Here is a 27,702-nt window from a genome sequence, read left to right as displayed (position 1 = left end):
AGCAGGTCACTGATGATACCCCCTACTAACAAGCAAATATATTGTTCCTGAAGTATCAATTTGATTTGTTTTATGTTGTGTTTTATCTTTTTGGAACATCTTTTGTGACAGTTAGTATAGCTCTGAGGAGCTGAAGCATTACGAGCAGATGTCTCCATGGTTGCAACCAACAGTATCCTTTAGAACAGTGTTTCTCAACTGGTGGGTCGCGACCCACTAGTGACCCGTTTGCATGGGAAAAAAATAAAATAAAATATTCTGTGAAAATTCATCCTGTGATTTTATTTTGAAGGGACTTTCTCTAATGCAGCGGAGTGTCGACACCGCTAGCGAACCACTGCTTTAGAAGGCGTCTTAATGTTTCAGTCAGAGCTACATTGGACTTGTTTCAAACACTTTGTTTCAAACTATGTATTTAAATCATTCTACTTCACTTACAATCCAGCATCAATGTGAAAACACATTTCAATCTTTTTGCAGAAACAGTTTGAATGAATTTCAACTTTATTCAAGTTTATATTTATATTCCCTTTTATACGTGAAGGAAACGTGATTTCTTTCCAATTTGTTTTGTTTGCTACACCAGTTATTCTTTACCCATCACAGTTCTCTTGACTCTAATTTAACGCCAAGTGTGTTAACTTATTTCATTTAATATTTTCAATATTTGCCTGGATAGAGAAAAGCTTGTTTGGTTAACATGTGCACCAGTGTGTGAATAAGTTTCTTCCTCACTTATCATAGCCATGCTTTCTACTTCCTCCTTGTAGGAGTGGGACTCTTCATTCCTCTTCCTGCTTTGGGAGGGGCGGGGCTAGGAGTGGACGGGGCGGGGCTTGGAGCAGGCTGGCTTTTGGCCTGTGGGATTTCAATGGGGAGCTTTGGAGGGATGATAGTTTTAGGGGTCAGAGTTGGTTTCACTTCTGGGATGCTCTCTCCATGACGGTACACACTGACCTGGAGAGGGAGAGACGGAATGAGACACAATGCTAGTATGGTGCAAATTGCCCATACATGAATTCATGTACTCTAAGGGCTTCACGTTTCATGCATGCAAACATTGAATAGCATAGCAAACAAATCCATTTTGGTCTTTGGTTGAAAAATACTTTGCATTGTTTTTTGTTCACAAAATAACCGTCAAATCAGGGTCAAAAAAAACAAAACAAGGTTGAATATCAGCTCTGTAACCACACAACTGCGGAACTCAAAAAACAAAAATATCTCCCTTTTGGCCCCAATGAAAAAATAAGATTTGTGCCACAGATGGTCTGAAAAATTCCACGGCTCTGAGTAAATCCAGTCATTTGTGGTACACAGCAGTGACACTCACCACTATATCCACAGACTCCCCTCCGTATTTGTTCTGGACAATCATGGTATATCTGCCAGAATTCTCCATGGAAACCCCTTTGATCGTCATGCTGGCAAACTTTCCTTGATCCAGAGAGACGATGTACTGAAAAATGAAATCAAAGGTTAGAGAACTGATAAAGCCCACACTGGGAGTTTGGCATGATTTAACATTTAAAATGCTTGTCACTTTGAGTTGAATTTAAAAATAGATTCATATTTCAGTCAAACAGCAGCAATGTGCTTTGATTACCATTTTGCTTCAGCAAAACCTGAGCACTGATAGATGAGCTTGGTGGATGCAAGAACAAATGATTTCCTCTAATCCATCCAGCATTCTTATCTGCTCAGCCACGACATAATAGAGCTCTTGTATTCTGACTTGCACCAGGTGGGTGGTGCAGTGAATACACTATTACAGTAGCAATCTCTGTCGAATATGACCTGCCCACTTCACTGTTTGCAAGGTTTGGGTCACAATTTATGAAGCCGTATTGTTAGCAGGCTAAGTAAAGTCCCTATAACACTTGCCAGCTCTATTTGCCTAAAAGTAAAATAGAATAGAAAGAGTAGAAGTTGTTTTCAATATCCTGCTGTCTTTATTTCTGTTTCTGTTTCTGTTAGTAATGTAGTCTGTGGTGACGAGGTAGGGGAGATGCACTTCTGAAGGTTGTAAATAACATCACCAAAGATGTAATTTCTTCTTGTAGACTAGATCATTTAAATTATTGGAAATAATGAAGAAGAGTGCGAACTACAATCCACTTTTCGGCCTTTCAAATTGTAGCCGCAGGATGCTGAGCCCCCACTGACTGCTGTGGGCTTCTAGTGGAACCACTGATACATTTTCCATAGATGGAATATATGAAATTGTGTTACTCACTGTTGTTGTTTGTTTGACCTAACGCAGAGTTCATTCTGTTTACTTACATGAAAGATGAAGGTGGATTTTTCTGTGTACGGTACGTGTGACACATTTATAATTAAATTTAAAATAAATTCCCTGTACACCCGTGCATATTCACTTCCATTCATTTTCTCTGTACTACAGTATTGACATTGTAAACCTAACATTGTACTACTGAACTCTAAATTTCATAATATTAGTTTGCATTTTAAAAAGTTAATGTAGTTTTTTTTTTGTTGCCATGACCATTGATATTCAAACTTTTCTTGCACCCAATGCGCACAATGCATTGACAGCAGAGTACACTTCTTATGTATCTACACTATTGATACACAAATCCCCCGGGGGTAACACAACCTAACACAGTAGACACATGCCCACACCGATAGACGAGTTAGTAGAAACACACTATTGCAACTGTGTCAGATTAATGAGGTGATAAATCATGGGACAGACAAAAGGGTCTGGGTTTGGGAAGGGAGTGATCAGCCTGGAGACTCAGTAATAGTAAAATGATAATGTAATAGCGCACAGCAGATAGTGTCGCTGCATTTACCTGATCGTCAAGTTCCACATCTGCTCCATTCTTCAACCATGAGACTTGAGGCTTGGGTTCGCCACACACTGTACATGTTAAACTCAGGGTCTGTAGAAACAAAAATGACCTTTTAGAAAAACATGCACACATTTACAGATACTTAAATCACAATTACGCCTACCTTCTTTTCCATAATGGTTACCACATCCGGCAGTCCTCCCACCACCTTGCCACGGTCTGAAACAAATCATTGTTAATATCCAAAATCCTTATTCTAGTCTATTATATTGATGAGGAACTTAATAATAATCATAAGATAAGTATATCATCTGAAGCTATAACTGTATTAAGTAGGTGTTTTACACAAAGAAACCAAGAGCATGGAATGATTAACTCACTCTTATCGGCATAGGCCTCAGCCCTGAAACACACAGAAAATAAAGTCAAAGATTGGTATCTTGCTCACTCCTTCAGATAACCAGTAGAACAATTATAATACTGTACACGTAAACTAAAATGTATCTTGCAGGATTAATCTGTCTCAAAATAAAAGTGCAGGTAGGACTTCTACCAGCCGCGCTGACAGCAGATGAGTTGAAACAACTCAAAATCAAACTCAATAAGAAGCCATCAAGGGAATGGCCCCAGGTGTTGTGATGTGCCATATGATCATGATCATATAAAGATCATCATCAGCAAACTACACCGGAACAAAGTGTTACGTCAATTCAAGTCCTACGGGTGAATAGCACAGCGAGGCACTAATTATTTAGACCTGGCATGGGGTGATGTAAAGATCCACTCTTCATCAAGTCGGACCAGAGGGCTACAATAACCCTTTTATAACAAGCAGCATCTTGTTCATTACGCATCATGCCGCTTTCTGTCTGGTAGCGTGTTTGTTTTACATTTTTTGGCATTTTCTTACAATAAAAGCATTGTAAAACACTGCAATCATAATTTATTGTATCTAGGGTTTATGTTGCTGCGGTGATGTAATTTGATGAGTGTATACATGACTTGGTATTGAAACCAAGATCTGCATTGGAAATGTGAGTTGCATAGCAAAGTGCATCCAGCACGAAGGACGATATGTGGATGTTATTTTGTTAAACCCAAAATAACAATCTATCAACCAACAAAATAATAAGTATTAAATTAAAGTCTTTGTTGTAAAGTTAGTACGGACAAGACTCCCTCACACTTAATATCTTTTCCATTTTTGGGTCAGATATTTTGCCACCAAGTATTCTGGATTTGAAACCACATACTGCAGTTTATCCAGGGACCCAACAGAATCTTTGCTAGGGCAAAAATGAAACTGCTCTGTAATCACTGGGTGAGGGCTGTCTGAGCAGCACGGGAGGACCAGGGGTCGGCCGCGGGACCAGATGGCTGGGGACGCTCTGCTCTCCTCTCAGCATATTGATGCTCTATCAGAAGGGCAACAGGATGTCACTTGATTCAATGTGGTTTTAAAATATTTTGCTTAAATGTCTCTCTTTGAATTTCAATTAGAAAAAGGGAGTTAAACAGTTTCCACCCTGCATGCAGAGTTTCAAGTTTCAATTGTTTCTTTTTTTAATGGATTTGAAAAAATTCAGTATGTTGGGTTTAGCTTTGGTCAAATTGGCAAAAGGACCCGAAATAATCTTTGCTATCTGTATGCTCATATATATTTTATTTAGTTTAGCTCAAAATAAAATATTAGGGACTTTTTTTTGAATGTTCAACATTCGGAAATTGAAATTCTGCTGTTTTTTTGTGTTTACCAAAATATCAATCCAATCACTCATGCCATCCTGCATAGAAAGTAGCTAAAGAAACATAATAGCTGAGTGACAGTGATTCTCGGTATTCTGGGAGATCATTATAATTTACTTCTAGTTACAATGTGTCAAACTTGGAATGATGAAGTTTAAATGTGAAGGAACCAGTTATTTACCTTCAGCAGAGTAAGTGCAACTAAACTATTCACAGAAGAGCAGAAGTAAAGCAAAATATCTGAAGTAGTACTCATACTTAAGTTTCTGGAACTCAGCGAAGGCCTTCTCATACGCTGTGATAGACAAAACAGAATTTCATTGATCAAAACATGAATTGTCTCCTCCCTTTCTAAAGTACTAGCACTGGTTGTCTTCTCTAAATGCAGGTTAAACAAACACATTTTGGTAAAAAACAATCATGCCATAAACAATATAATCTTTGCCATAAAGCATACAGGGACAAAGATAGATGGAAAGATACATTTGGTTGGAGTACCACTTAAAAATCTCAAACTACAGACTGAAGCTCTTAGCTTGAGTGACAGTGAGTGGCAGTGAGTGACAGATCAAATGAGATACAGAAGGTACTGACCATCCCCACTGAGATCCAGTGTGCGTTTATGTGAGTTTTCAGAGTTGGTGATCACGATGGAGTACTTCCCTTTATCCCTCTCGGTTGGCTCAATCACCTGTAAATAAATGAATCAGCAAACCCATTAAATAATTAGTGTCTGGATCCTACTTTAATTTGTTGTAAAAAAAAAAGATAATCAAAATTAAAAAAAGCACCAGCAAAAGAAAGACACACTGTTAATAAATGAAATCCTCAAAGTTGCCCTAAAAGCACCCACACAAGAGCACTATGAGGACCTTGGTGTCATAAAATGATCCATGTAGGATTAGACTGAGGAATGCACTGTTCAGCTTTGTATGGGAGACAATAATACCTCTATGGTTGCCATAGCAGGGGTTCCTCCAATCACAGTCTTGTCACTGTGGGAAAGTTTAGCCTCCCTGAGGAAAGAGAAGAGAGGTTAGTATCTTTGCACGTGTACTGTTGAGGAGGTAATGGTAAATCATCTTTACACGCCTTCCTGGGATAGAAATTTCTGTCTCACACATTCACAGAAAGGAGTGGTTAAAAATCTAATCTCCCTAATCTTTGTTCTTTAAATAATTGATTAACAAAAATGTCTCCACTGCCCCTTGTCACCTCTTTTTCTTTATTTCCATCTATTTTCCTGACTCTCTCTCACTCTATTTCCCTTCACACCACATTTTATTATTTTAATCTGCAGGGTATGACAGAGTACTGTACCTTGCTTTCTTTATAGAAAACAATTCAACCGGGATTTCTTTCACAAAACAAATGCCCTTCTACTGAAATAACCAGGATATTGAAAACACTCGGCAACAGCCATCACGAGTTGTATTACGTTGGTTATTGTTTTTGCCTCGTACCTGTTGCAGTGGCATCGGTGTTAGTGGTTTTAGCTTTAGCTCTGAATTTAAATTCTCACCCATGACACCAGGTGATGTTCATCTCTGAGGTGAAATACTTCATGTGACACTGCAGCTGAATGCCTGTTGCTGTGCAGTTTATCACCAGCTCTGCTGCACTGGCTCCTAGAGGAGGCGGTACAGGTTACAGAGGTTTTACAGTGACACATTTGACATGAGAATTAGATCCATTTTTTACAAATCTGCTTCAGGATGAACCTTCCATCTCCACAGCCGCTACACGATGCACGGTGTTGCCCAGAATGAATCAAATACAATCTAACTTTCATCTGCAGCCATACGACATCCCTTTTATGTCACTGGTATTCAGCTCGCAGTGCAGAATTGTACTAATGAAGCACAGTGCACATTTTAGAGTACCGACTGTTTGTGTGCTCAAATGAAATGCTTCAAACATAACGACCTGTGATAACTTGTGTTTTCAAAGCTGTTAAATACGGTGGCCGAGAAGGTTCAGACAAATACAAAAGCAACAACACAACCGCAAATGCCACAACGCAACACGAACGCCACAACACAAAATACAAAAGGCACATCACAACTGCAAATGCCACAACACAACACGAACGCCGCAACACGAAAATACAAAAGCCACATCACAACCGCAAATGCCACAACGCAACACGAACGCCGCAACGCAACGCGAAAGCGAAAACGGAAGTAGCTGCCCACGGGAGCGAGCGTATTTTGGAGGAACGCCCACGGGAGCGAGCGTATTTTGGAGGAACGGAGCTGGAGGATGGCAGATCGTTTAAGAAGTAAGTGAAACATGATTCCTTACTTTAACTGTAGCCGCAAGGAATCATGTTTCACTTACTTCTTAAACGATCTGGCATCCTCCAGCTCCGTTGTTACGTGCCTACTGGTTTTTGAACCTACTGGTTTGGCTACGCGTTTAGATGTTATTAAGAGAGTAATCCTACTTGGGCAATGTGCTAGAAAACCTGACAGAACTATGTATTTCACGCTACGCCACCAAAAACCAGTTGTCTTGGCTCACCCTGAACCAAAAGATGTTCTTGCCACTGACGATTTGCAATTTCATGATAAGTAGTGAAATCAGTAGCAGCATTTGACAGCTCGGTTGGCCGACGGCGTAGCGCCGCCGTCTTATAAAGTTTTGCTATTTTGCTCGACTGCGAGTTCGAATCCAGGTTGTGGCGATCTTTTAATAAACGTATGTTCTTTTATTTATTTCTTTATACGTAGCAGTGATGTAGTGCTCACTTATACAATCATAACCGCTGCATTGGATATGGGATACATTTTGAACATTTTCAGAAATATGTTTGCGACTGTGTGACGGATCAGGTGACCGAGGCAGACAACATCTGCCGCTGTCGGGGCAAAACAAACACGCACGCGCAGCCAAACCAGTAGGTTCAAAAACCCAGTCGGCACGTAACACCGGAGCTGGAGGATGCCAGATCGTTTAAGAAGTAAGTGAAACATGATTCCTTGCGGCTACAGTTAAAGTAAGGAATCATGTTTCACTTACTTCTTAAACGATCTGCCATCCTCCAGCTCCGTTCCTCCAAAATACGCTCGCTCCCGTGGGCGTTCCTCCAAAATACGCTCGCTCCCGTGGGCAGCTACTTCCGTTTTCGCTTTCGCGTTGCGTTGCGGCGTTCGTGTTGCGTTGTGGCATTTGCGGTTGTGATGTGGCTTTTGTATTTTCGTGTTGCGGCGTTCGTGTTGTGTTGTGGCGTTTGCGGTTGTGTTGTTGCTTTTGTATTTGTCTGAACCTTCTCGGCCACCGTAGTTAAACCTACAAAGGGAGTTATATACCATAGAATATTTGTGAGGGCCACATCCCCACATGTATGTTTTCTGCCACATGCAGATACATGTATATGGTTTTCACCTGATTCCTTTAGTGGGTAAAGATGGGCATGTTTAGAACTGTTTTTATGTGTTAGTTAGATAATTAACGTCTGTGTTTTCTGCTCTTTGCATGTGTGTGGGTGTTTAAGTGTGTAAAAGGCAGACACCCACCGGCCAGTTGGTTGATCTTGTTTATGGCCTCGTCAAAGACTAGAAGAAAGGAAGAAATGCATGGGGTCAGGAAAAGAGCTGCTGAAAGGCGCACAATAAGGTTCTGTGGTTGCTGCATTCAAGCAGAAAGGTTTAAATGAAAGGTTTGTTTCCTTGACTCCATATCCTGTGGTTCAGTATCCCTGTGGCAACTATTTGAAAATGAACTGAACATTTCTGTTACTTGAAGGTGTCACTACTCAGATAAATTGGCAATTATCTGTCAGATAATCTTTTATGTTTAATAACTTCTACCATTGAATATATACAGGATATTCCAATAAGGACAGTAATATTGAATTATACATTAAAAATGCAAAACAGAAGCACACAAGCTGGTATTACTACAGAATAATGGCTTTATTTTATTTCAAACAAACATTTACAGTAAGATTAATCATGAGTTTCCTCAGGAATGAATACGGCCAACAGGCTCACTATTTGTAGGGGTTTTATTGGGGTTTAAAAGTTAATTAGATTACCACAGATGCAGTGTTTCTTTCCTGTCTCCTTCTTTTTAATGAGGATCAAGCTCTTTTTCGTTTCTCGCTCAGTCACACACTTGCCAGATGGCAAGTCAAGGAATTACTCCCCTAATTGATCAGCGAGATAAATTAAGTAAGACCGATATGTTTACCTTTTCCGGAGATGTCAATTTGGCTCTTATCTTTTCCTCTGTCATCACTGATGGTGGCTTTATAAACCCCTGCGGTCTTCAGAGAAAACTGGAAATGAAAAAGGAAGACTTTGAATAGTGTGAACGGGATATAAGCAACCAAGGTTGTTGATTTTTAAATCTGAGCACTTTTTGAGGTCAGTGTTTTTCTTTTTGGATCCTCCGAGAAACACTAAATCGTGTAACTTTGCAGCATCTTTGCAACCAAATCACTGAACAAACAATGACATCATACAACCACTTGGAACCATACAAGTTGTGTTATAGTAAATGGTTTCATATTAACCAGAATATTAACACAGCCAAAGTAATATTACCAGTTTAATTGGCAGTTTGCACACTCCAGATCCCAGGTCAGGCTTCACATCAGGGACGATCTCAGTGTCTTCTTTATACCAATGGAACACTGATTCCTTCTTCAAGTTAGCAACCTGAAATGACAATTATAATTGCATACATTATCAATACATATGTGTCGTATTGCAAAGGTTACAAATTAAAACAAGGCTTTTGCTTTTTATTTAGAAGATCATCCAACCGAATGTCAACAATTAAGTGTCGGATTGACCGTTTAAGTCACTTATCCAAGTATACATGTGATGCATCTCATATTCTAAAGGCAGCCAGGGCTTTTTAAGTGTAACAAGGCTATTATATATGTTCTATGCATAGCAAGTTCCCCCCTGTTAGCAATAGCATGAATACCTCAGATTTATAACTCATTAGCATATGCAATATGTGTGGAAAGTTCAGTTTAGGCAGTAAGATATCTCAACATGTGCACTTTGGGCAATAACTCACTTATGAAATCTCTCAAGACAACTTTGGCCTGTAGGACTATTTAACTAGTATATAGTATCCTAACTCATGACCCACAGATGAATAATATTTCTCTTGGCTGTTGTGTCAAGAGAAAGAAGCTGATGTTTATAGTTACAACATTCACTCAACTTAATTTATTGCACATGTCTGCTGTGTTTCTGATGTATTAAATACTCAATAGTTGGAGCTAAAGCGACAAACACATCAAACAGATGTTGCTTTCAGATTGTCTTACGGTATTTGAACAATACTTGAACTGTCCTTGTTGTGAGCTTCATGCTAACAAAGCCCAAACAATGTACTGACAGTGTAAATCTGGTTATTTCTTGATATCATCCTCACACAACATTTCTGCATCCTGTACTGTTGAAAAGTTTAAATAATAAATATTACTTTAATATTATTATTATAGTAATTTACGTTGGCTGTGTTTACCTTGCAGACCAAAGTGACAGAACAGTCGTCTCCAACCTGAAGGGACAGGAACTCACTGAAGTGGGGACCTGTGGGGGATGAAGGTAGAAGAAAACGGCTCAGGGAAAATAAGAGCATGAATGTGAGTCATGATAGTATGACTTTTATTACTTGCCTTCTGCATGTGTAAGTTATGTGTTAAGATTCTTAATGTAAAATACCACCAAGGAACCTACACTGGCGTCGATGGTAGCTCTTTTATTACATATACAAATGTGGTTCCTATTTCATATGTAGGGAGCCATTTCAAATGTTTCCATTTTTTACCACTTTATATAATGCAGGTCTGTTTCGTCCTTGTGCACTCGTCATTAGATCGGCAGTCTCCCAGGCAACATGGTGGTGAGCTGGTCTCAGGCTCGGCAGAGGAGAAGCTCGCACATGCTTAAGCGTGGATGATGTTTTGTATTGCTTACCCTCCTTGACTCTGATGTACTCTCTCCTCTGGTAGTCAGCCTCGGCCAGTGCTGCTTTGAAAGCTGTGTGCACACACAGATACACACAAATAGAAGATAATTAGAAGATCAAAGTGTTGCCAGTAGTTGCTATAGATTATGTAAGTGGATTAGCTTGCTAATAGTCTTCTGTATGAGAACGGAATCCTAATTTCTGAACCCTAGCTTCATTATTTTGAAGTGTCCTTCATTCAGAACAACTTCTCACCCACTTTTACATTAATCAATTTTCAATTTCCATATTGAAGTTCCTTTTGGTAGAGATGGAGTAAGTAAACAACATCTATACTATACACAACATATATCTGAAGGAAAATAAGAAAAATATTTAACAATGGCAAATCCTTTTTACACACATAGGCGCAACATACACCAGCAGCAACAAATATCAGGTATGCAAGTTACGATTGTGGTTTAGTACCACTCTAAAAGCTGAGTGGTAGATGGTGATAGATCCGAGTGTTTCCCATGAGACCGAGTGGTCCTCACACCCTCTAAAGGGGTCAATTAGAGAGCAAAATTAAAAGGCTACATTTATCAAAAAATGTGTGCTCTTGCGGGAACAAACTGGATTGCATTCAGTTGTTGAACAGTTGTACAATTTAACCAGTTTAGAGAGACCTCTTACCATCTCCAATCAGAACCAGAGAGCTCTGTCCTTTGCCTCCCCCATCTGTGATCTGGCAGGTGAACGTTCCCTCATTTTCCTCAGTAAAATGGTCCATGATGAACTCAATGATACCCGTAGAGACGTCATGACCCATCTTGTTTGGCTGGGGAAAAATAGAGTTGGCTGTGGTGAAAAAAAGGCCATAATACAAATAGGCTTTGTGAACATGTGCACTCTGTATTTTTATATTGATTTTATTTGTTTCCAAATGCAGCGGGTTGAATGTAGTATGTAGTATTGAATAGTTTAATGCAACTTATATAATGAAACTTTAATGATAAGTTTCCCAATTTGCTGTGAAACCTGCTTCTGTTTGGGTGAACAAGAAGCTGATCTCCTGGCAGAAAATGAAGAACATACAAAGCACCTTCTCAACAGCTCTCAGTCTCTCTCTGTATTTAGTTTTCATGGCAGTCATGCTTGAAAGGCTCATTTCTTTTCACACATGTTGTGTAAATTTAGAGCAATATCTCTTCACTGCCGTTGGTCTAGTCACCTCAGCGCATCATTTCCTTCTACAGTCTTAAATTAACAAGGTGAATATATCGCTACCTACTGCGACCAGCTGGCATGAAAGAGTATTTAATCACTACATTGCAGGCTCAGAGGCTCAAATTATTTGCAGCAAGGGAATATTCTTGAGGACTGATTAAGTGAAATCGGACCTTTTCCCATCACACCCGATGATCTCTCACACTGGGAGTACAGTGGTGGAGAATCACTGCCTTAAACTACTGTGTCACATCTTACATCAGCTCCAGACAGTTCCTTGTTGTTGGCAAAGAATTTGTAGGTGACATTGGAAGAAATCTCCTCAGCCTGCAGCCAGAACCTCATTCTGCCTCTTTCCAAAATCTTATAAGCCAATTCTGATTTCAGCGGGATGACTAGAGGAGAAGAGATGAGAAATTAAGTTCACACGTTGAAAAACATTACTGCACCTATGTACTAATATTTTAATCTGTTGTTACTTTATTAGTGAGAAAAGACAACAGGAGGTGAGGGGAATATTGGTTAGGTAGGTGATGCAAAAGCAGGTAAGACCTTTTGGACATAAAAAAGAGAGAGGAATGTGCTCCTAAAACAAGAAAGAAATGTGGAAGGTTCAAAGCAAGTCAGAACAAAGCAAAAAGGGGAAAAAATGATGAATAGAGAGGGAAGGTAAAATAGATTAGAAAAAGTGCAAGAAAAGAGAGATTAAATGGGACAGAGAGTGATTATTAGGGATCAAAAGAGTCAGAGGTACTCACTTGGGTGTCTGATATCATAGCTGAGTTCGAGCATCTTTGCCAACTCTGAAACATAAAGAGACGGTTTGGTCATTTCATGCAAGCATGGGCACAAACAAGCAATTCACATGCATCATACTCTTTGTACATAGATGTCATTTTATTTTATGGCCGCTTCAACTGCCCCGTTTAGCATTCAAGAAGTCAATGCTGTAATTGTGTTTAATAAGAAAACAAAATGAATGACCAAACACTTGATGTGTGAAGCAAAAAGGAGCCAAAGGAAATAAAACACAATCATTTATTATGGCTCGTTTTTTTGGAGCCTTCTTAACAACATTTTATTTTTTTAAGTGAAAGTAGCCACATCATTTAAAGTGGCTGTTTGGACATTTTTCTAAGTTAAGTAAGGCCAAATGGGAAACAATGAGTGTAAGGCGTACTGAATATTAACACTATAGCCCAGTAGCGTAGTGGTGCAATAGCAGGATATTTTTGTGAAATTTTGGGACAGAAATCCCCTTGCCATCAAGACGTGATTCTAAAACAAAAACAGACACTGCCCCTAACTTGGAGAAATCAATGTGCTAGTATTCATCAGACGTTTAGTAAAATTGTTTGTCGTCTAGATGCCGGTGCGGATGTTTTCAAGCGCCGTCTCTTTGCTTTCATTTTTGTTTCATCCCACACGTTGCCTCAGTTCTCCGAAAATGTCTTTAGTCACATTGTTGCAATTAAACCGTTTAGTGATCAAGGCATGAAGGATATCTGCACAAACTACTTTTACAGATGGAGGAAACACATCTTCAATGCCGTTTTAGACATGCTTATGAAATTATGAGGACATTGGGAGAACAACCCCTTCGATACTTTGAATTCTACTGGACATCCAGCAGAGATTCTGGTGGAGCTTCACACACACATTCCAGATCCCAGAGCTGATTTCTCCCAGCGGGACACTTGGGGTTCGAATAAACCTCTTTTGTTGAAGACCGTGTGATCTCTGAACGGGCTTCTCACCTCTCAATAGTAAAAGTGGCAATCTGACACTCGGCGGTAACGGCACCAGGGCTCTCTACCCTGATAAGACATATTTTTTGTCACGATAACAAAGTGACAAAAAAATGACATATTCGATATAGCTGAAGATTAAGTCAGGAGAAGGGACTGAACACTCCTCTTCTCCTCCTCCTCGCTTCCATCACACACACACACACGCACACACACACACACACACACACACACACACAACACAACCCTTTTTTCTTTTGTCAGTTACCTCCAACGCAGGAGCTGATTAAAGGTAGCTGCAAAGACGCTGTTATAAATGTGAAAGTGCATTTTGGGGTTAACAATTATAAATGGATGATATGAAATGGATGAATTATTAAAATTCTGTGGTAATATTTTTAACAATGTGGCCACACTGCCATCTATTGGATGTTGATATCTCTGTGACACCAAGTATGTGGGCATGTTGTCCGTTTAAGATCAGATTGTTAATTTAGTGTGTAGTCAACTCAGCGATGCGTTTATATTTTTTTGTTAGGATAAGCCTTGAATTTCTTGTCGCTACCTAAAGTCCATTGTGGTTCTACGACACTATTAGAAAGTGAAGAAGGAGCTCCACTCTATTTAGTTGGTTGAAACTGGCCAAAAACCACTAGATGCCACTAAAACATTTTATCCCTTTCTATTTTTTTATTTAGCAGCCTTAAATTATGTAACGTAATTTCTAACGTAGTCCTACTGCTTCAAAGATAATAGCAACACTTCAAATTGCAGCATGTCAAGTGGAAAACAGAATAGGTCAGTCCACGCTGTAAACAAGAGAGACATATTCAATTCTTTAGATTGCAGTAATTTACTATGCAACTTCCATACATTTTGAAAGCCAGAATTTGGATCGGTGGTCAAGCAACAGAACAACAAGTACAACCCAATGTGGTTGGTTAAACGTACCTTCAGCAGAGATTGTATGGCTGGATGACACTCCTTCTGTGTTGGTGACAGAAACTGAGTATGTACCAAAGTCCTCTTTGTCTGCATTCTTAAAGATCAGCTTTGAACTAAAACATGACGAGAGAGACAAGGACATAAGGTGCACATTTATCCAGCATTAACAAATATTCCTCTGTGTGTGTGTGTGTGTGTGTAGTCTTACCTGCTGCCTTCAGTCTTGATCACTACTCCATGTGAGAAATCTGTCATTTCCTTATAATTTTTCTTCCAGATGAACTGTGAGCCCTCGGTTATTTGGCATGACTCAAATGACAGAACAATGTCACCTGATTTCTCATCCACAACACAGGATACCTCCTGAGAGCCTGGAATATAGAGAGAAAATGACAAAAAGTGGTCAAAGAAAGGCAAAGAAGTTTGTTCAGCTTCTCTGTAATTTTTTATATGTCACTGGGCTTCCATCAGAACTGTCGGCTCCACTGCCTTCTTCCATAGTGCAAGAGTGCATCATCCACGTGTTGGCTGCGGTGAGCTTTTTTCAGTGGTTGATGACACAGGTTTGATAATATTTGACTGTTTATGGATACCATGTACCTTCCACAGCTTTGGCAGTCACAGGGTCAGAGGCCATTGAGGCCATACCCACTCCTGCTGCGTTGACCGCACGCACTCGGAAGGTGTAGCTAGCTCCTGCCTCCAGGCCTGTTACCTATATGAAACAAACAAGCAAAACAAACTATTACATAACTATTTGTTGTTGTGAGGGTGAACGGCTTTGGACATTTTTTCACAGGTGTTATTCAGCAATCTAACAGAAATGATAACTGACATTCTTGCAGTATTTTTCTGTCCTGGGGAAACTTATTTGGCAGATGAGAAAGGGAGAGAATTACACGGTTATCAAATTCATATATTGATATAGTGACTGACTTGGCCATGACTCATTTGAGATTAATATATAATTGCAGCTACTTTTTAATTCTAAAACAAGCCTTTCAATCAACAGTCCTAGCTCAGCTCAGCAGGTACTGTTCACTTTATCCACTAGATGTCATTGCCACACAATTACATCCAACAGGGCCATTAAAACACTATGAACTGGAGATATTAGATAAGCAAAGTCAAAAAATCTGTCAACTTATTCCAAGCTCACCAACTTGGCTAATAATATCAAATTTACAGTCAGTGAAATTTGAAAAAAATCAGCAAACATTAGAATAATGAAACTGGAACCATTTTTGCCTTTCTGCTTAAAGGCATAGAAGAATACGTCTCCTAACATCCCACCTGCACTATCACATATGACACAAAAATGTATGTAAACCCCAGATTCTCTAGTTTGGAACAAGCTTTTTTTCGTCTTTTTGGATGCAAACTTTTGCATTTACAAACCTATTGACCAAATGCTGATGCAAGAAATGTCCTGAACAAAGCAAAGAAAACAAAGGCCGAGAGCAAGTTCTCTGCAAAAACAGACACAGACACATTCTAAAAAAAATTAATTCAGAAAAATAATCATGGTAATATGTTAATCCTCATTAATTAACCATAAAGAACTATATTAAAGCTACTCTTACCTTGAGGAAGCGGTGACTAACAGCAGTCTCATTGGCGGTGGTCCATTCAGAAGTGCCCTTCTTAGCGTACTCAATGTGATAACCTGTGATGGCTCCAGAACCAGTATACACAGGCTTTTGCCACTCAACCAGCAAGGATTTATCTCTGACTTCACTGAAGGTCAGGTCATAGGCCGGGCCTAAAGGACACAACGAATGAGAGGATTTCTATTCATTTATATTTGTGTGGCCCCTTTCTCCTCGTTCTCAAGGCTATTCGCTAGACATGAGGCTGCTGCTTTGTGCTCTTTGGATGTTTCAAGTTTGAATGTAAAAGTCAGTCAGTAGTTATTATTTACTAACCAGGCTCAGGCATAGTCCAAGCCTCACAGCTCAAATCAGCTGATGGTTTGGCAGCTGGTCCGAGACCAGCCAGGTTTGCTGCATACACCTGGAACTGATAGACCGCACCCTCTGTCAAGCCCTCCACCTGTTGACACAATGTTACCATGGTTAGTAAAATGCTAATCATTTTCTAAAATAATTTCCAAAATCACACAATTAGATTCAACGTAAGATAGTGAATAGAAGGGAAAGAGTTCTTGCTCATCCAGTTATCCAAAATAACACATTTTTCCTATGAAAATCAGAATGTACAAAAAGGAACGGAAAGGAACAAAAACCTCACGCACTTGTATCCAATTTATGCAGAAATGGTTAATCCTTCTTCAGTTTGCTTTGATGCTTAAATCAACATCGTACCTTATAAAGTCTTTCTGTGACTGGTGGGATGTGAACCTCCCTCCACATGGTTGTTCCACTGCGTCTCTTGTCCACATAATACTCCTTGATGTTTGCTCCTCCGGAGTGAAGAGGCTTCTTCCAGTTCAGAACCATCGAATGGCCGTCACAGTTCAGCAATGCGATGTCGTAAGGAGCAGAAGGTGGGGCTGAAAATGCAGTATTGAAATTTTAATACTATTAATTACAAAAATATTACTTTACAACCATCATCGTGAAAAATAATGATCAACAACATGCCAATACTGACTGAGAGCAGCCTTAACAGTCAAAGGTGCTGACTCCTGAGATTCATCACTAAGGCCCAGCTCATTGATAGCCTGGACACGGAAAACGTAGGTTTCACCTGTGGTAAGACCACTAACCACAAACCTGCAGAAACAGAATCCTATGCATGAGTTTCACCTGTGTGCCTACAACCAACTTCTGTTTTTTGTTTGGTTGAAACATACTTGCTGTCCTTGTGAGGTTTGTGATTGGCCGAGGTCCAGTCCTTGGACCCCTTCACACACTGGTCGATGTAGTAGCCAATCAGTTGGTTAGGTTCCTTCGGAGGAGCCCACTGGATGAGAACAGAGGTGTTTGTTTCCCTGGTAGAAATCACCTGACCGGGAGCAGATGGCACCCCTGAAGAATTCCAGAAATAGCAAGTGAAACGATGCTTCTCTAAATAACGACAGCAGATGTGGCTTTTTATTCCATTGCTGTAGAAATCTGCATAAGTAAATGGACAGGACGGACCTTTGAGTTGCAGGGTTTCAATCGGTCCAGTCGGCTCTGACGGCTCGCTGGCTCCATAGATATTGGCAGACACAACTCTGAACTTATATTGTTTGCCCTCTGACAGGTCAAAGACGGCATAACGCGGAGATCGAATTGGAACCTGGGTGTTGACACGCTGCCACGCGCCACCGTCTACCATGCACTATGGGGAAGGAGAGACGGAGCAAATGGGATGGTTTTTACTGTAAATCCACACACAAATTAACATTGCTCGGTATACACTATAGCTGTGTACAGAAAGGATGTCATCCACATGTTCAATGCACTACTTACACGTCTGCCTCAAGAGTGTGCTTACACATGAGCAATATTGCGTACAATAGCGTTTAATCCACTTCTACACTTCCAAATGGAAAGAGCAGTAGGCCTATTGCAAGCACCATTGTTGACAGTGGAACCTGTTACCTTCTCTATGTAGTACCACATAGGAGCCTTGCTGGAATATGCAGGTGCTATCCAGCTCAGCACAACATATGTCCTGTCGATTTCTGAAGCGTGGATTCCTGACGGAGCGCCGGGAGGCTTTCCCTCAGCTGCAGAGAAACACACACAGAGAAGATAAAGCAAACATGAGGCACCCACTGTTTTCTACTTGTACAGAAATATATACTGCAAGTACATTGTAATAATGTAGATGTACATCAATTTCAGTCAAAACTCACCTTCGACTTCATCATGGTAAGACACAACAGTCAGTTTTCCGCCAAGTTTTTTGGCTATGGGAATATGAAATGTAGTTGTTTAGCGAGAGATTCAGCACACTCCATGGCAAATGTTCCCGTTCATCACGTTATACAATTAAATTAATTGGACTAAGATAAAAACTATTTGAATAAGTCATAAAACTTCATAAAACTGCACTTCAACCACATCTAATCAACATACAAACAGCGATGACATTTTTTAAATACAAATCCAGTTGAACCCACCGTGTAGGTTCTCAAACTCAGTGGGGTCCAGAGCGGCGATGGGATCAGACATGCGAGACGCTTTGCTGATTCCGTGCGAGTTGACGGCTCTGACTCTGAAGTAGTAGGCGTGTCCCTCAAACAGCCCAGACACTGGGTATTTACAGATCTTTATGGGGTGGTCATTGCACTGGGTCCAGTTTTCAGTTCCAACCTCGCATCTACGAAACAAACATCAGGAAAGATTATTGGATCAGAGCAGAGAATGAAACGGGGAGTACTGTAACATATTTCCTCGTAGTGAAGGGAGGATTCGCTCCACTGAAGACCTTAACTCCTTCACTTGGACAGATTACAACACACTACATGCAATGACTTACAGTAAGCAGTCCTTATGTATCTATTTGTAGTGTTTATGTCAGTAACCCCTACTTGTCCACGAAGTAGCCCAGGATTGGTCCCTCCGTGGTGGTATTTGGGGGCTTCCATGACACAATGACATAGTCCCTATTGGCATCGTGGATCTTGATGTCCATTGGAGCACCAGGTGCACCAGGGACTGGGGGGGGACCATCTTAATGGGAAGTAAAATGTTGGTATTTTAATAATGTTATTATGAGTAAGTATTCAAAATTAGTAAGTTTTGTAAATGAGTTCTGAGAAATCTAGTCCATCATCAAAATAATTAATTGCAATGAAATAAAAACCCAGGATGATCCCGTTACCTGAGACAGAGACGAATGCACTGTGTTCTGCAGTGCCTCCTCTGGTGACCAGGCGTATTTTATAAAGCCCTTCATCATCTTTGAAGAGGTTCGGAATGGTCAAAGTGGTTACTCCTCTGCCAGTGTCAATCTTCACCCATTTAGAGTCAAACAAACGCGTGTCTAAAGAGGAGACAGGATCATGAATTCAGTGTCCCTGCATCATTCCTAGAAACCACCATTCTTAATCAATTGAGAACATCATTCAATCGATTAGGTGACTGCACATAGCAATTGTCAATATAAAAGGTGAACAATAAAGATCCGCTTTTATCCCACCTTTTTAGTTATATCCACAAACAGACATGGCAAATTAAACTACTCATGATTTGAGGAATTATTATTATTCTATTCCACATCTTTCACGATAGTTAAAGTGTCTGGGACGTATCCAGATGTTTCCTCTGCTCTGCGTTTGCCTGCATTTTTACTAACTTGGGTCCGGCAGCCGGGACCAGCCAATTGCAGTTTAAAAAAAGTCACATTACAATATTTACCATCTCTATACCACTGCGCCTCAGGCTGCAGGTTGGCCAGGTTGGGGTTTAGGGTCATGGTAGCAGTCAGGGTGGCAGATTGTCCCTCAGTGGCAAACACAGGTCCAAACTTGTCCAGAAAAGTAATGTTGATTTTAGTATACTGGATCTCCGGGAGCATGGCGACTGAGATGTTGTAGAAAGGAAGGACGGGAGAATGAGAGAGAGATGGGAATAGGGCTGGTGTTACTTTGAAAAGTACCTTGTGCTGGTATGGATTGTGTTAATGCTGAACATATTAAGAAGGAGCCGTAGGTAAATAGGATGATTACCTGTGTAAGGCAACCATGCATAGGAACAGGACTCGTCTTCCTGCTTGAACCCTAAATAAAACAAAAACATACCAAAAGTAGATTACACAGTACACTGTATTAAAAGAATTGTTGTGCTTTTGTTACTTCAGAATGTGGATTCCACATGTAAATCGAGAGCAGGTCCTCTTCACGTAGCTTTCTGTCAATAGTAGCCTTGAATAGATAAAACATACAAACCACATCTAACATTCTAGAAAGACCCATTTGCGTTTTATGTTGGCCAGTGGTTCTTCTACCAGGAGGAATTCAGTCAATGATATTTTCAACCTCATCGCTAAATGATGCCAAATCCATCATACAGCACATTTGTGCATGAACACTCAGTTCAAAATGTATTGTGTCCCAAAAACTAATCTAAGTCAGTGAAGGATTTATCTTGAGCTGAAGTTTGAGAGCTGCCATTGTGCAGGAAAAACACATGACCACTAATAACTGCATGTGATTGTCGAGAATCTTTTGATATTTCCAAACTTGCTCTGATAGGACTGTATGACAAACACCACACTACAACACCAGATACAGGACAATCAGGACTTACTCTTAACAATGACGGAGGCTTGAGTGGAAGCCTGTCCATGGCTGTTACAAGCCACAGCAGCATACTGGGCGGTATCATCAGTTGAGCATCTATCAAAACAAAACGTTTCCAGGTCAATAAAGACACAACGTTCTAGACTTGTGTGGTTGCTGATTAAAATGTTTCTTGAATCAACCTACAGATGGCACTAGGGGTCATTGTTGTATCACAGAAGAATCTTAAACATCTTAAATCAAGCCTTGGCTGTGAGCGTTTAGTAGGTTACTGTAGCTTTCTGTAAACCACTGGAGAAAAGAATACATTAAATATGCAATAATTCCCACGTGAAGGCGTTATGTTGCCAAGAGTAATCAGCAGCTGAGATTAAGTCTCCTTCACACATACAGTAACACCTACAACACTGGTGGGTTGGAAAGATGCTTCAACCAGACTTGGCATTTGACATAATACTTTGAGACAGTGCCATGAAGCTGTGACATGAGCATGTCATCTTTGTGAATATATTACAGTGCTTTTCAGTCAGAATCGTGAGAAATGAAGACATTCCCGAAGAAAAAAATAATTTTAACAGCTGAAAATCCTTGCAGGATGCAGTAAATCATGTTCGCTGTCTCATTTACATGCTTCCTGTAAATGTAAAATTGTATTTGAATGAGATGTTGTTGCCTTTGAGCCCTTATAGAGACATTGTGACCACAAATGTTTGACAATCTTAGCAAACCCGAAGCAAATTCCAGAAGGGTCGGACATAGCCCATGTTCTGTTCTCAGGTGTTGGAAACACTAAAAACTGGATTTACAGGCTTGTTTAAAGACACACAAGAGCCATGCTATGCATTCACACCCTAAAGATAAACCTTAAAACATTATTTTATTTTCAAGTCTATTCCTCTTTCTGTCACTCTCAGTATCCCTTTCTCTTCCCGATGCTTTCCTCACCTACTTTTCCACAACCTCGTATTACCCCAGTATCAACTAACACAGGAATTACAGCCCATGCAGAATGCATAGGCTGGTGTAATCACAAGAAGATGACTGACATCATTAGCAGACGGGGCTACTTCAAGGGGAACCATAACACTAATCTTTAATTTAATCAAAGCAGCATTCTGTAAAACCTTCAAATGCACAGAAACGTCTGCAATTGTGTGTGTGTGTGTGTGTGTGTGTGTGTGTGTGTGTGTGTGTGTGTGTAGTGGTGTTGTTTAGGGGTGGGGAGGGGAAGGGCTGCAAAGGAATGCCATGATGTAACAATGTAGGATTGACGAGTTGGAAAAGGTAGTTTGTTCTACATTTTCTGATCATGAGCAGGCTTAAAATTTAAAAAGAGCTGTATGGGGGATGGGGTTAAGCAGTATATTTTACAAGGAGTTCGTCTTTTTGGCTGGTGAGTAACAAACGAACTGGATGTACAGACAGAGTGATGACTGAAAGAATCCTTGAGGATCACGTAGCACTGAGGTCAGCACTCGCAACAGCTGAGCTTCCAAAGACTGGAGGGAGAGCATTCAGTCAGCTGACTCTGACGTTATTACCTTATTTTGAATGTGTCCCTGTTGGGACTGACGAGAATATTGTCTGATGATTCAATATTTAGGCTTGGGAGAGGTGATAAGTCAAAGATGATGGAGCCTACAATTCACATAATGCGACTCAACAGCATTTCTCTCTTAGACATTTTCAATTTACATGCCCGCAGTTTATAAGAAACATTTTCTCTTAAAAAAAACATTTTTAAACTACAAACCTCTCCCCAGTACCACAGAAGACGTTTAAAAAAATGTTTTCAAGATGATTGAACTTGATGAGTGCCCCTTTCAATATAAAACACAGCTTTTCAGTTAAAGTTATGGCACCTTGGGATTTCCAGAGTATGGACTCCACCTTTAGCTTCAACCAGGTACGGTCCACTGGATACGCACAGGATCACACCATCTTTATACCTGAAGTCAAGAAACATGTACTGCTTACTCACATAACGACATGGAACCATAATAGAAAACATTTTAGCAGCAACTGTAGAAACACATCTACTATCGTACTACTAGCCCTAAAGCAGAAACGACAGATGAAAGCAAGGCTTTCCTATCTTCATGAAGATATTCAAATAAGTAACTGTTAAAGAAAGAAATTAAATGAGATTACCACTTTAAAAGAAACTCACCATTTGACAACAGGCATTGGGAAGCCCTCAACAGTACAGAAGAGTTTGATTGGAGTGTTTTCAAACACGGTGTGGGATCGGAGTCTGACCATGAACTTTGGTCCCCTAATCATAGGCTCCTCACGTACATATTTGTCCATCATCTTTGTCCTCACCTAGACAGAGAAGCAACAATACCAATAAGCAAATTAAGGGTATAAATATCTTTTTCGCACACCCTCCTAAATAATCAATTTACTATAATAAATTGCATTCTAACAAATAAATATTAATAAACACCATAAATAAACATCTTAAAGCAATGTGATTATCTGATAGGGTCTTAACAAGAGCTCAGGTACATATATTAACACACTATTTTATCAATTTATAGATTCTTACCACGTCCTGGATGCGAGCTTGAGTTTTGTGCTCATATCTTTCCTCCATCGCCACAGAACTGAAGACAAATAGTAGGTAAGTTTTGCTAACAATCAATGTTACACGAACATGGTAAAATATTCAAACTGTGAGAGTAGAATAAACAATAAGTGTGGACAGCAGGATGCAAGATGAAGGCTTCTAACAACCTCTGGCACATGGGCCGTTGTGTCTGTGGTTACTATACCAGGATTATGATTGTTAATTTCTTTATTCACACAATTTAGGAGCGATGCCCAAAGCTTTTGATCCTGTAATGACAGCAGCATCTGGCAAAGGGGTATGAACCTGATTCATGCAACGACTTCTGGACACCTTCCATGTCCTTTCCATCATAGAGACAGAGAGGGAAAGCCTCCCTGGCTGAGCCTGAGCTCACAGAGCAGCTTATCAACATACACTCAGCTACAGTATGTTCTCTTCTGGGAGGAAGGAAGAAACAGCAACGTCATGAGGCGGCTCAAGAGGAAGTCATGTGAGGGCCTCGAGGAGCCGAAAAGACAACTTTTTTTTCAATGAGGGTGCATTACAGGATTTACCGCTCATCTTTGCTCAGGACCTGCTAGTCTGAGCTTTATAGGCATACGCAGTGGATGCGCTTATTGTTCTCTGCCTGCACACCACCGGGTAAAGAAAATATTTCCCGGCAGCTGCATAGTGCTGTCATTTGTAAGCTGAGCCTGCTGGACAAGAACAATAACTCTTTTTTAGTCATTTTGTCCCCACCATTCTGGCTGACAAAGCTATTTCAGAGAAGGACAATTTATTACCGCATCATCCTTGCTGTTATTTGCTGCTATACGCCGTGTCTTTTCACATAGCCAAATTGCACATTCAGCGTGACCATGCCAGTGAAGGCTCAACCCACAAGAGGCTGTCCCGCAGCTGGCAACGGGCCTGTTGCCTGAAAGCAGGGGATTGTCAGCAGGGGAGACACAGCCAGCAGTGGGAAGCTCTGAGTCCTCCATCACTGTGTCCACAAAGCCTTCAGGCCTGACGTCATTCCTCCACTGCTGCCGCAAAGATGGAGGGGGAAGTGCCCTCCAGTCCGAACAAGTGGGGTCCTGACAGCTGGCAGCAGCAGACAGAGCAGTCGGTTTGGGCACCACTGTGATGAGAGCAGGGCTGGAGGGGCCGTGTTGCATACTAACTGAGGAGGAGTTGTTTTGGAAGTCGGTGCCAGGAGAGGACAATTCACGCAGCCTGTGGATTTGTTTTGTTTTTTCTAAAAACATACATTTCAATGGGCTGCTACGTGGAGGAGAGTCGGTAAACAAATGAAAACTCCCTAACAGACTCCCTATGATGATCAGCTACTTAAGGTACATAGGGATAATCATATTTGAAGAAGAAGAAAAGATAACTTCTCTGGTTGATCAAATGTGCCGTTCTGTAGAGGAATAATTATTTAGAACATGTGATAACTTATACTTCAAGAATAAATTCGTCCATCACCGTTCAGGACACATTTAAATATACAGACTGCACATTTGCTTGAGTTTGAAAGAAAACATATGCTCCATCAGAGCAGTAAAACAAATTAAATAATTGTCAATGAACAATTACTTAAAAGAACTAAAAGTTTACAACAAGCAAACTTTTGTCCATGAAGAAATAAAAAAAGAAGCAAGAAGGGAGCAGCAGAAATGAAAACATTTTTAAAGTGGACGTGTAGACATGAAGCACACGGCACACAAACACATCTTTACTATTCACAGCAGCGCTAAAACAGTTGCAGAATAATAAGACACATTTGCTAGCATTTTTCAGACATTTTTGTTGGAGTAAAAATGGAGATTGTTTGACTATTCTTGGACGTCGAAATTTGTTAAGTCAATCCAATTATACTGTCTAAAATCTGGCTTGCTGCCTTCAGGTTTGGACAGCCTCTTTAAGGCAGAAAATATAGAGAAAGGTGAAAACAATTGAAAAAATTTGAATTCTCAAAATGATCTGACCAGTATAGGATTAGTTTGTTCTTGATGTTAGTTTTTTTTACCATGTTAGTCTTCAAGTCTAAGCTTACTAATGTTATAATACTAGTGTTAGTTAATGTTTTAGTTTGATTTAGAATTAGAGTGTAACATGTACCTGCTGTATTCTTTAACCACATATTTGCTCTGTTTGTGGTGGTATTGTTGGTCGTAACTCCCACACTTCATCCACCCTGACATGGTGACACTGTAGATACTGACCTGTTGGATCAGCGACAAACAAACACACAAACAGACTGACATGGTAACACAATATAGTAGATGCTCACCTACGGGTCAGACGAGCAACACAGCGACGCCAACATACACAAACACAAGAGCTACCGACCCTAAAGGACGGCGAAAGGGACTTCAGGAAGATGAGGCACTCAAGGAGGCCGTCGTGAAGATTATTCAAGGAAGGACAGATATTGTAAATCATTCCTTGTCGTCTGTTTATTTTTTATTAAACTTTTATTATACAGGTGATCTGTACGGTCTCGTTGTCATGAGAGACATGGTTGAGACACAACAGATCAGAAAGTGACAGATAGACGGGACATGTCCTGTCTTTGTCTCTGTCGATGACCTGGTTCACTTGGCAACAATACGTACATTCGTGGAAAATATATTTGTGTAAACTGCCTCATCACCTGCCAAAAGACAGGCCCTTTCGGAATTTGGAGACATGGAGGTGGCTAAACTGTAACACACAATCAGCTTCAGGAATGACAAGGTGACATTCTATTGATTTAAAGGCCGCAGTAACACATACACAAGGCAGGGAGGAAATCTGTTGCTGGATCAGTGATGTACGTGAACACTCACTGACTGAGTAGAGCTGCTCCAAATTATCATGAGCAGTTGCATATTCATTATATATTATATATTTATATATATTCATTATGTATTATGTACGTATATTAGTATTACTATATTATGACTGTGAATACGCTTATTTTCAACTTCAAAGTAAAGTGAATAAAACACTGATCAAATATGAGATGTTTGTCACTTACTCTACAAAAGAGAATATTATTATTATAACTTTTTTAATTATTCACATCATATCCTGCCCTGGCAAACAGACTGAGACATTATATAGTACGACAAAAACACTCAAGATATTCTCACTGATAGAAATAAAGAGTCAACCACTGCTACACACGTATTTTCTGGCAGTTAAGTTGTTGTGTGTCAGACATAATACGTTTTACAGTACACGCGCCAAAACAAGAGCATAACCCTGTCTTACATCACGCAACCATTGCAGCCTTCAAACATGATTGCCTTACGTCATGTGAAGGAATTCTCCCTGGCCAACCTTACAATGACAGCTACTGAGACATTCTGCAATGGAGAAAGATATTCCTGTTTCCAGGTCTCTGGAACCCTTACCCCTGCATGTTTTACTACTGGCTTAAATCTGCAAACCAAGCAGCCAGAGAATCAGAAGAGATGACATCATCATGCCGCAACACCCCTGAAGGCAACGGCAACGGTTACAATCCTGGTTCAACCGTGTAGTTGTTCAGTAGGAAAGCCCTAAAAATAACAATTTATCACAGAAGATATATTCAAGGAATAACAAACCATTTTAGGTATCTATTGTCTCATGTGAGTGTATTTATGTAACACAAAATCAAAGCTGCAGAAAGGCCTCTCAACGAAAAACAGGATTAACTACAAGGCAAGTTTTCCCTGCAGACTTGTCATATTCTAGTCCCATCTGTCCTAAAGCCGCCGTGGCTGTCTTCTGTCTCTGTCAGTCCAACCGAAACTGTAACAGCACAAATGTCTGCCAAATGACACCCGAGCCTCGCAGCCTGCAGCAGTAAACCTCTAAAATTCTCGACCATAAGCGTAAAACCTCTGAACAGTTGCTATTTGGATAGACACACTTGCTGTGAGCTCGCTACTGGGAGTTGTAATACGATGGCATAATAATGGTTACTTTGTGTTCTTACTTTGTTGTTTTAGGATCAAACACAGTCAACACGGTTAGAGTCCAAAACCTAAACAGCAGCAATTTTGGCACTGAAGCAACTTTCCTCAGTGTCCACACCAAGTTTAATTCCCCAGCGGAAGCCCATTTTAACCAATTAAGTGAGTCCAACTGTAAACACAAAAGATAAATGTTGTTTTGTCACAAACAAGACAATTATCGTCAATACGGTGAATTTAATTTCATATCATATGTCTTTCGCAATTCCTCACTCCTCACTTTAGGTATCATCAGTTCTGATTAGGGCCACAAAACATTTATTGGTCTTTCCTTAATTCCTACACCCCACAACCCCACCAGCTTCACTTTGTTCGGTTCGAGTAAAAGTAGGTTAAAAGCTAAGGACACAGAAGTGATGGAAACAAAAAGAGAATGACATTTTTGCCTTCTTACCCCTTGAGATTTCTTTTGCAGCGACCTCGGTTGTCAGCCTGAATCCACCGGGAGTCAGCCTAAACCAAGTACCAGGCCAACAAAACCACCACCCGTCTTCAACCGACCCCCACCTGCCTTTCCCGAGGCCTTAAAAGGAAA

At 40.3% G+C, this 27,702-nt stretch overlaps 1 protein-coding gene across 2 annotated transcripts; it reads right to left on the bottom strand.

Annotated features, from left to right (window-relative positions):
• Window positions 1–256: 256 nt before the first annotated feature.
• Window positions 257–27,702, bottom strand: myom2b (myomesin 2b). 2 transcript variants are annotated; one of them, XM_037453296.2, is made up of 39 exons: window positions 27,562–27,702; window positions 25,282–25,385; window positions 23,152–23,209; window positions 22,771–22,925; window positions 22,463–22,549; window positions 20,608–20,696; window positions 20,028–20,078; window positions 19,717–19,881; window positions 19,181–19,342; window positions 18,888–19,029; window positions 18,477–18,676; window positions 18,210–18,263; window positions 17,953–18,080; window positions 17,506–17,689; window positions 17,217–17,391; window positions 17,015–17,136; window positions 16,726–16,913; window positions 16,327–16,453; window positions 15,985–16,163; window positions 15,002–15,116; window positions 14,610–14,772; window positions 14,408–14,514; window positions 12,467–12,511; window positions 11,967–12,103; window positions 11,175–11,319; window positions 10,508–10,570; window positions 10,053–10,120; window positions 9,113–9,226; window positions 8,757–8,844; window positions 8,081–8,119; window positions 6,085–6,190; window positions 5,512–5,578; window positions 5,157–5,253; window positions 4,821–4,857; window positions 3,197–3,219; window positions 2,980–3,035; window positions 2,817–2,906; window positions 1,334–1,459; window positions 257–957 (listed from the first exon to the last, which is right to left on the bottom strand). In XM_037453296.2, exons 2-39 carry the CDS (start codon window positions 25,362–25,364, stop codon window positions 754–756), a joined length of 4,239 nt encoding a protein of 1,412 aa, XP_037309193.2. In that variant the 5' UTR covers window positions 25,365–25,385; window positions 27,562–27,702; the 3' UTR covers window positions 257–753. The 2 variants fall into 2 exon arrangements, with proteins under 2 accessions (XP_037309193.2, XP_062417772.1); XM_062561788.1 differs by lacking the exon at window positions 25,282–25,385 and having other exon boundaries at window positions 27,562–27,660.

The sequence above is a fragment of the Pungitius pungitius genome, chromosome 4 (genome assembly GCF_949316345.1).
Source record: "Pungitius pungitius chromosome 4, fPunPun2.1, whole genome shotgun sequence".
Classification (NCBI taxonomy): Eukaryota; Metazoa; Chordata; class Actinopteri; order Perciformes; family Gasterosteidae; genus Pungitius; species Pungitius pungitius.
Note: the sequence above shows the minus strand (reverse complement) of the source record. Positions and strands in the feature narration are given on the sequence as shown.

What these genes read in the sequence shown, in the direction of transcription:
- myom2b (XM_037453296.2), bottom strand. Translation starts at nt 25,364, where the DNA reads ATGTCAGGGTGGATGAAGTGTGGGAGTTACGACCAACAATACCACCAC. An exon ending in TTGGACTATGCCTGAGCCTG is followed by an intron (nt 16,164 to 16,326) that starts GTTAGTAAATAA and finishes TGTGTCCTTTAG; the next exon opens with GCCCGGCCTATGACCTGACC. An exon ending in TGAGGCCTATGCCGATAAGA is followed by an intron (nt 3,036 to 3,196) that starts GTGAGTTAATCA and finishes GATTTGTTTCAG; the next exon opens with ACCGTGGCAAGGTGGTGGGA.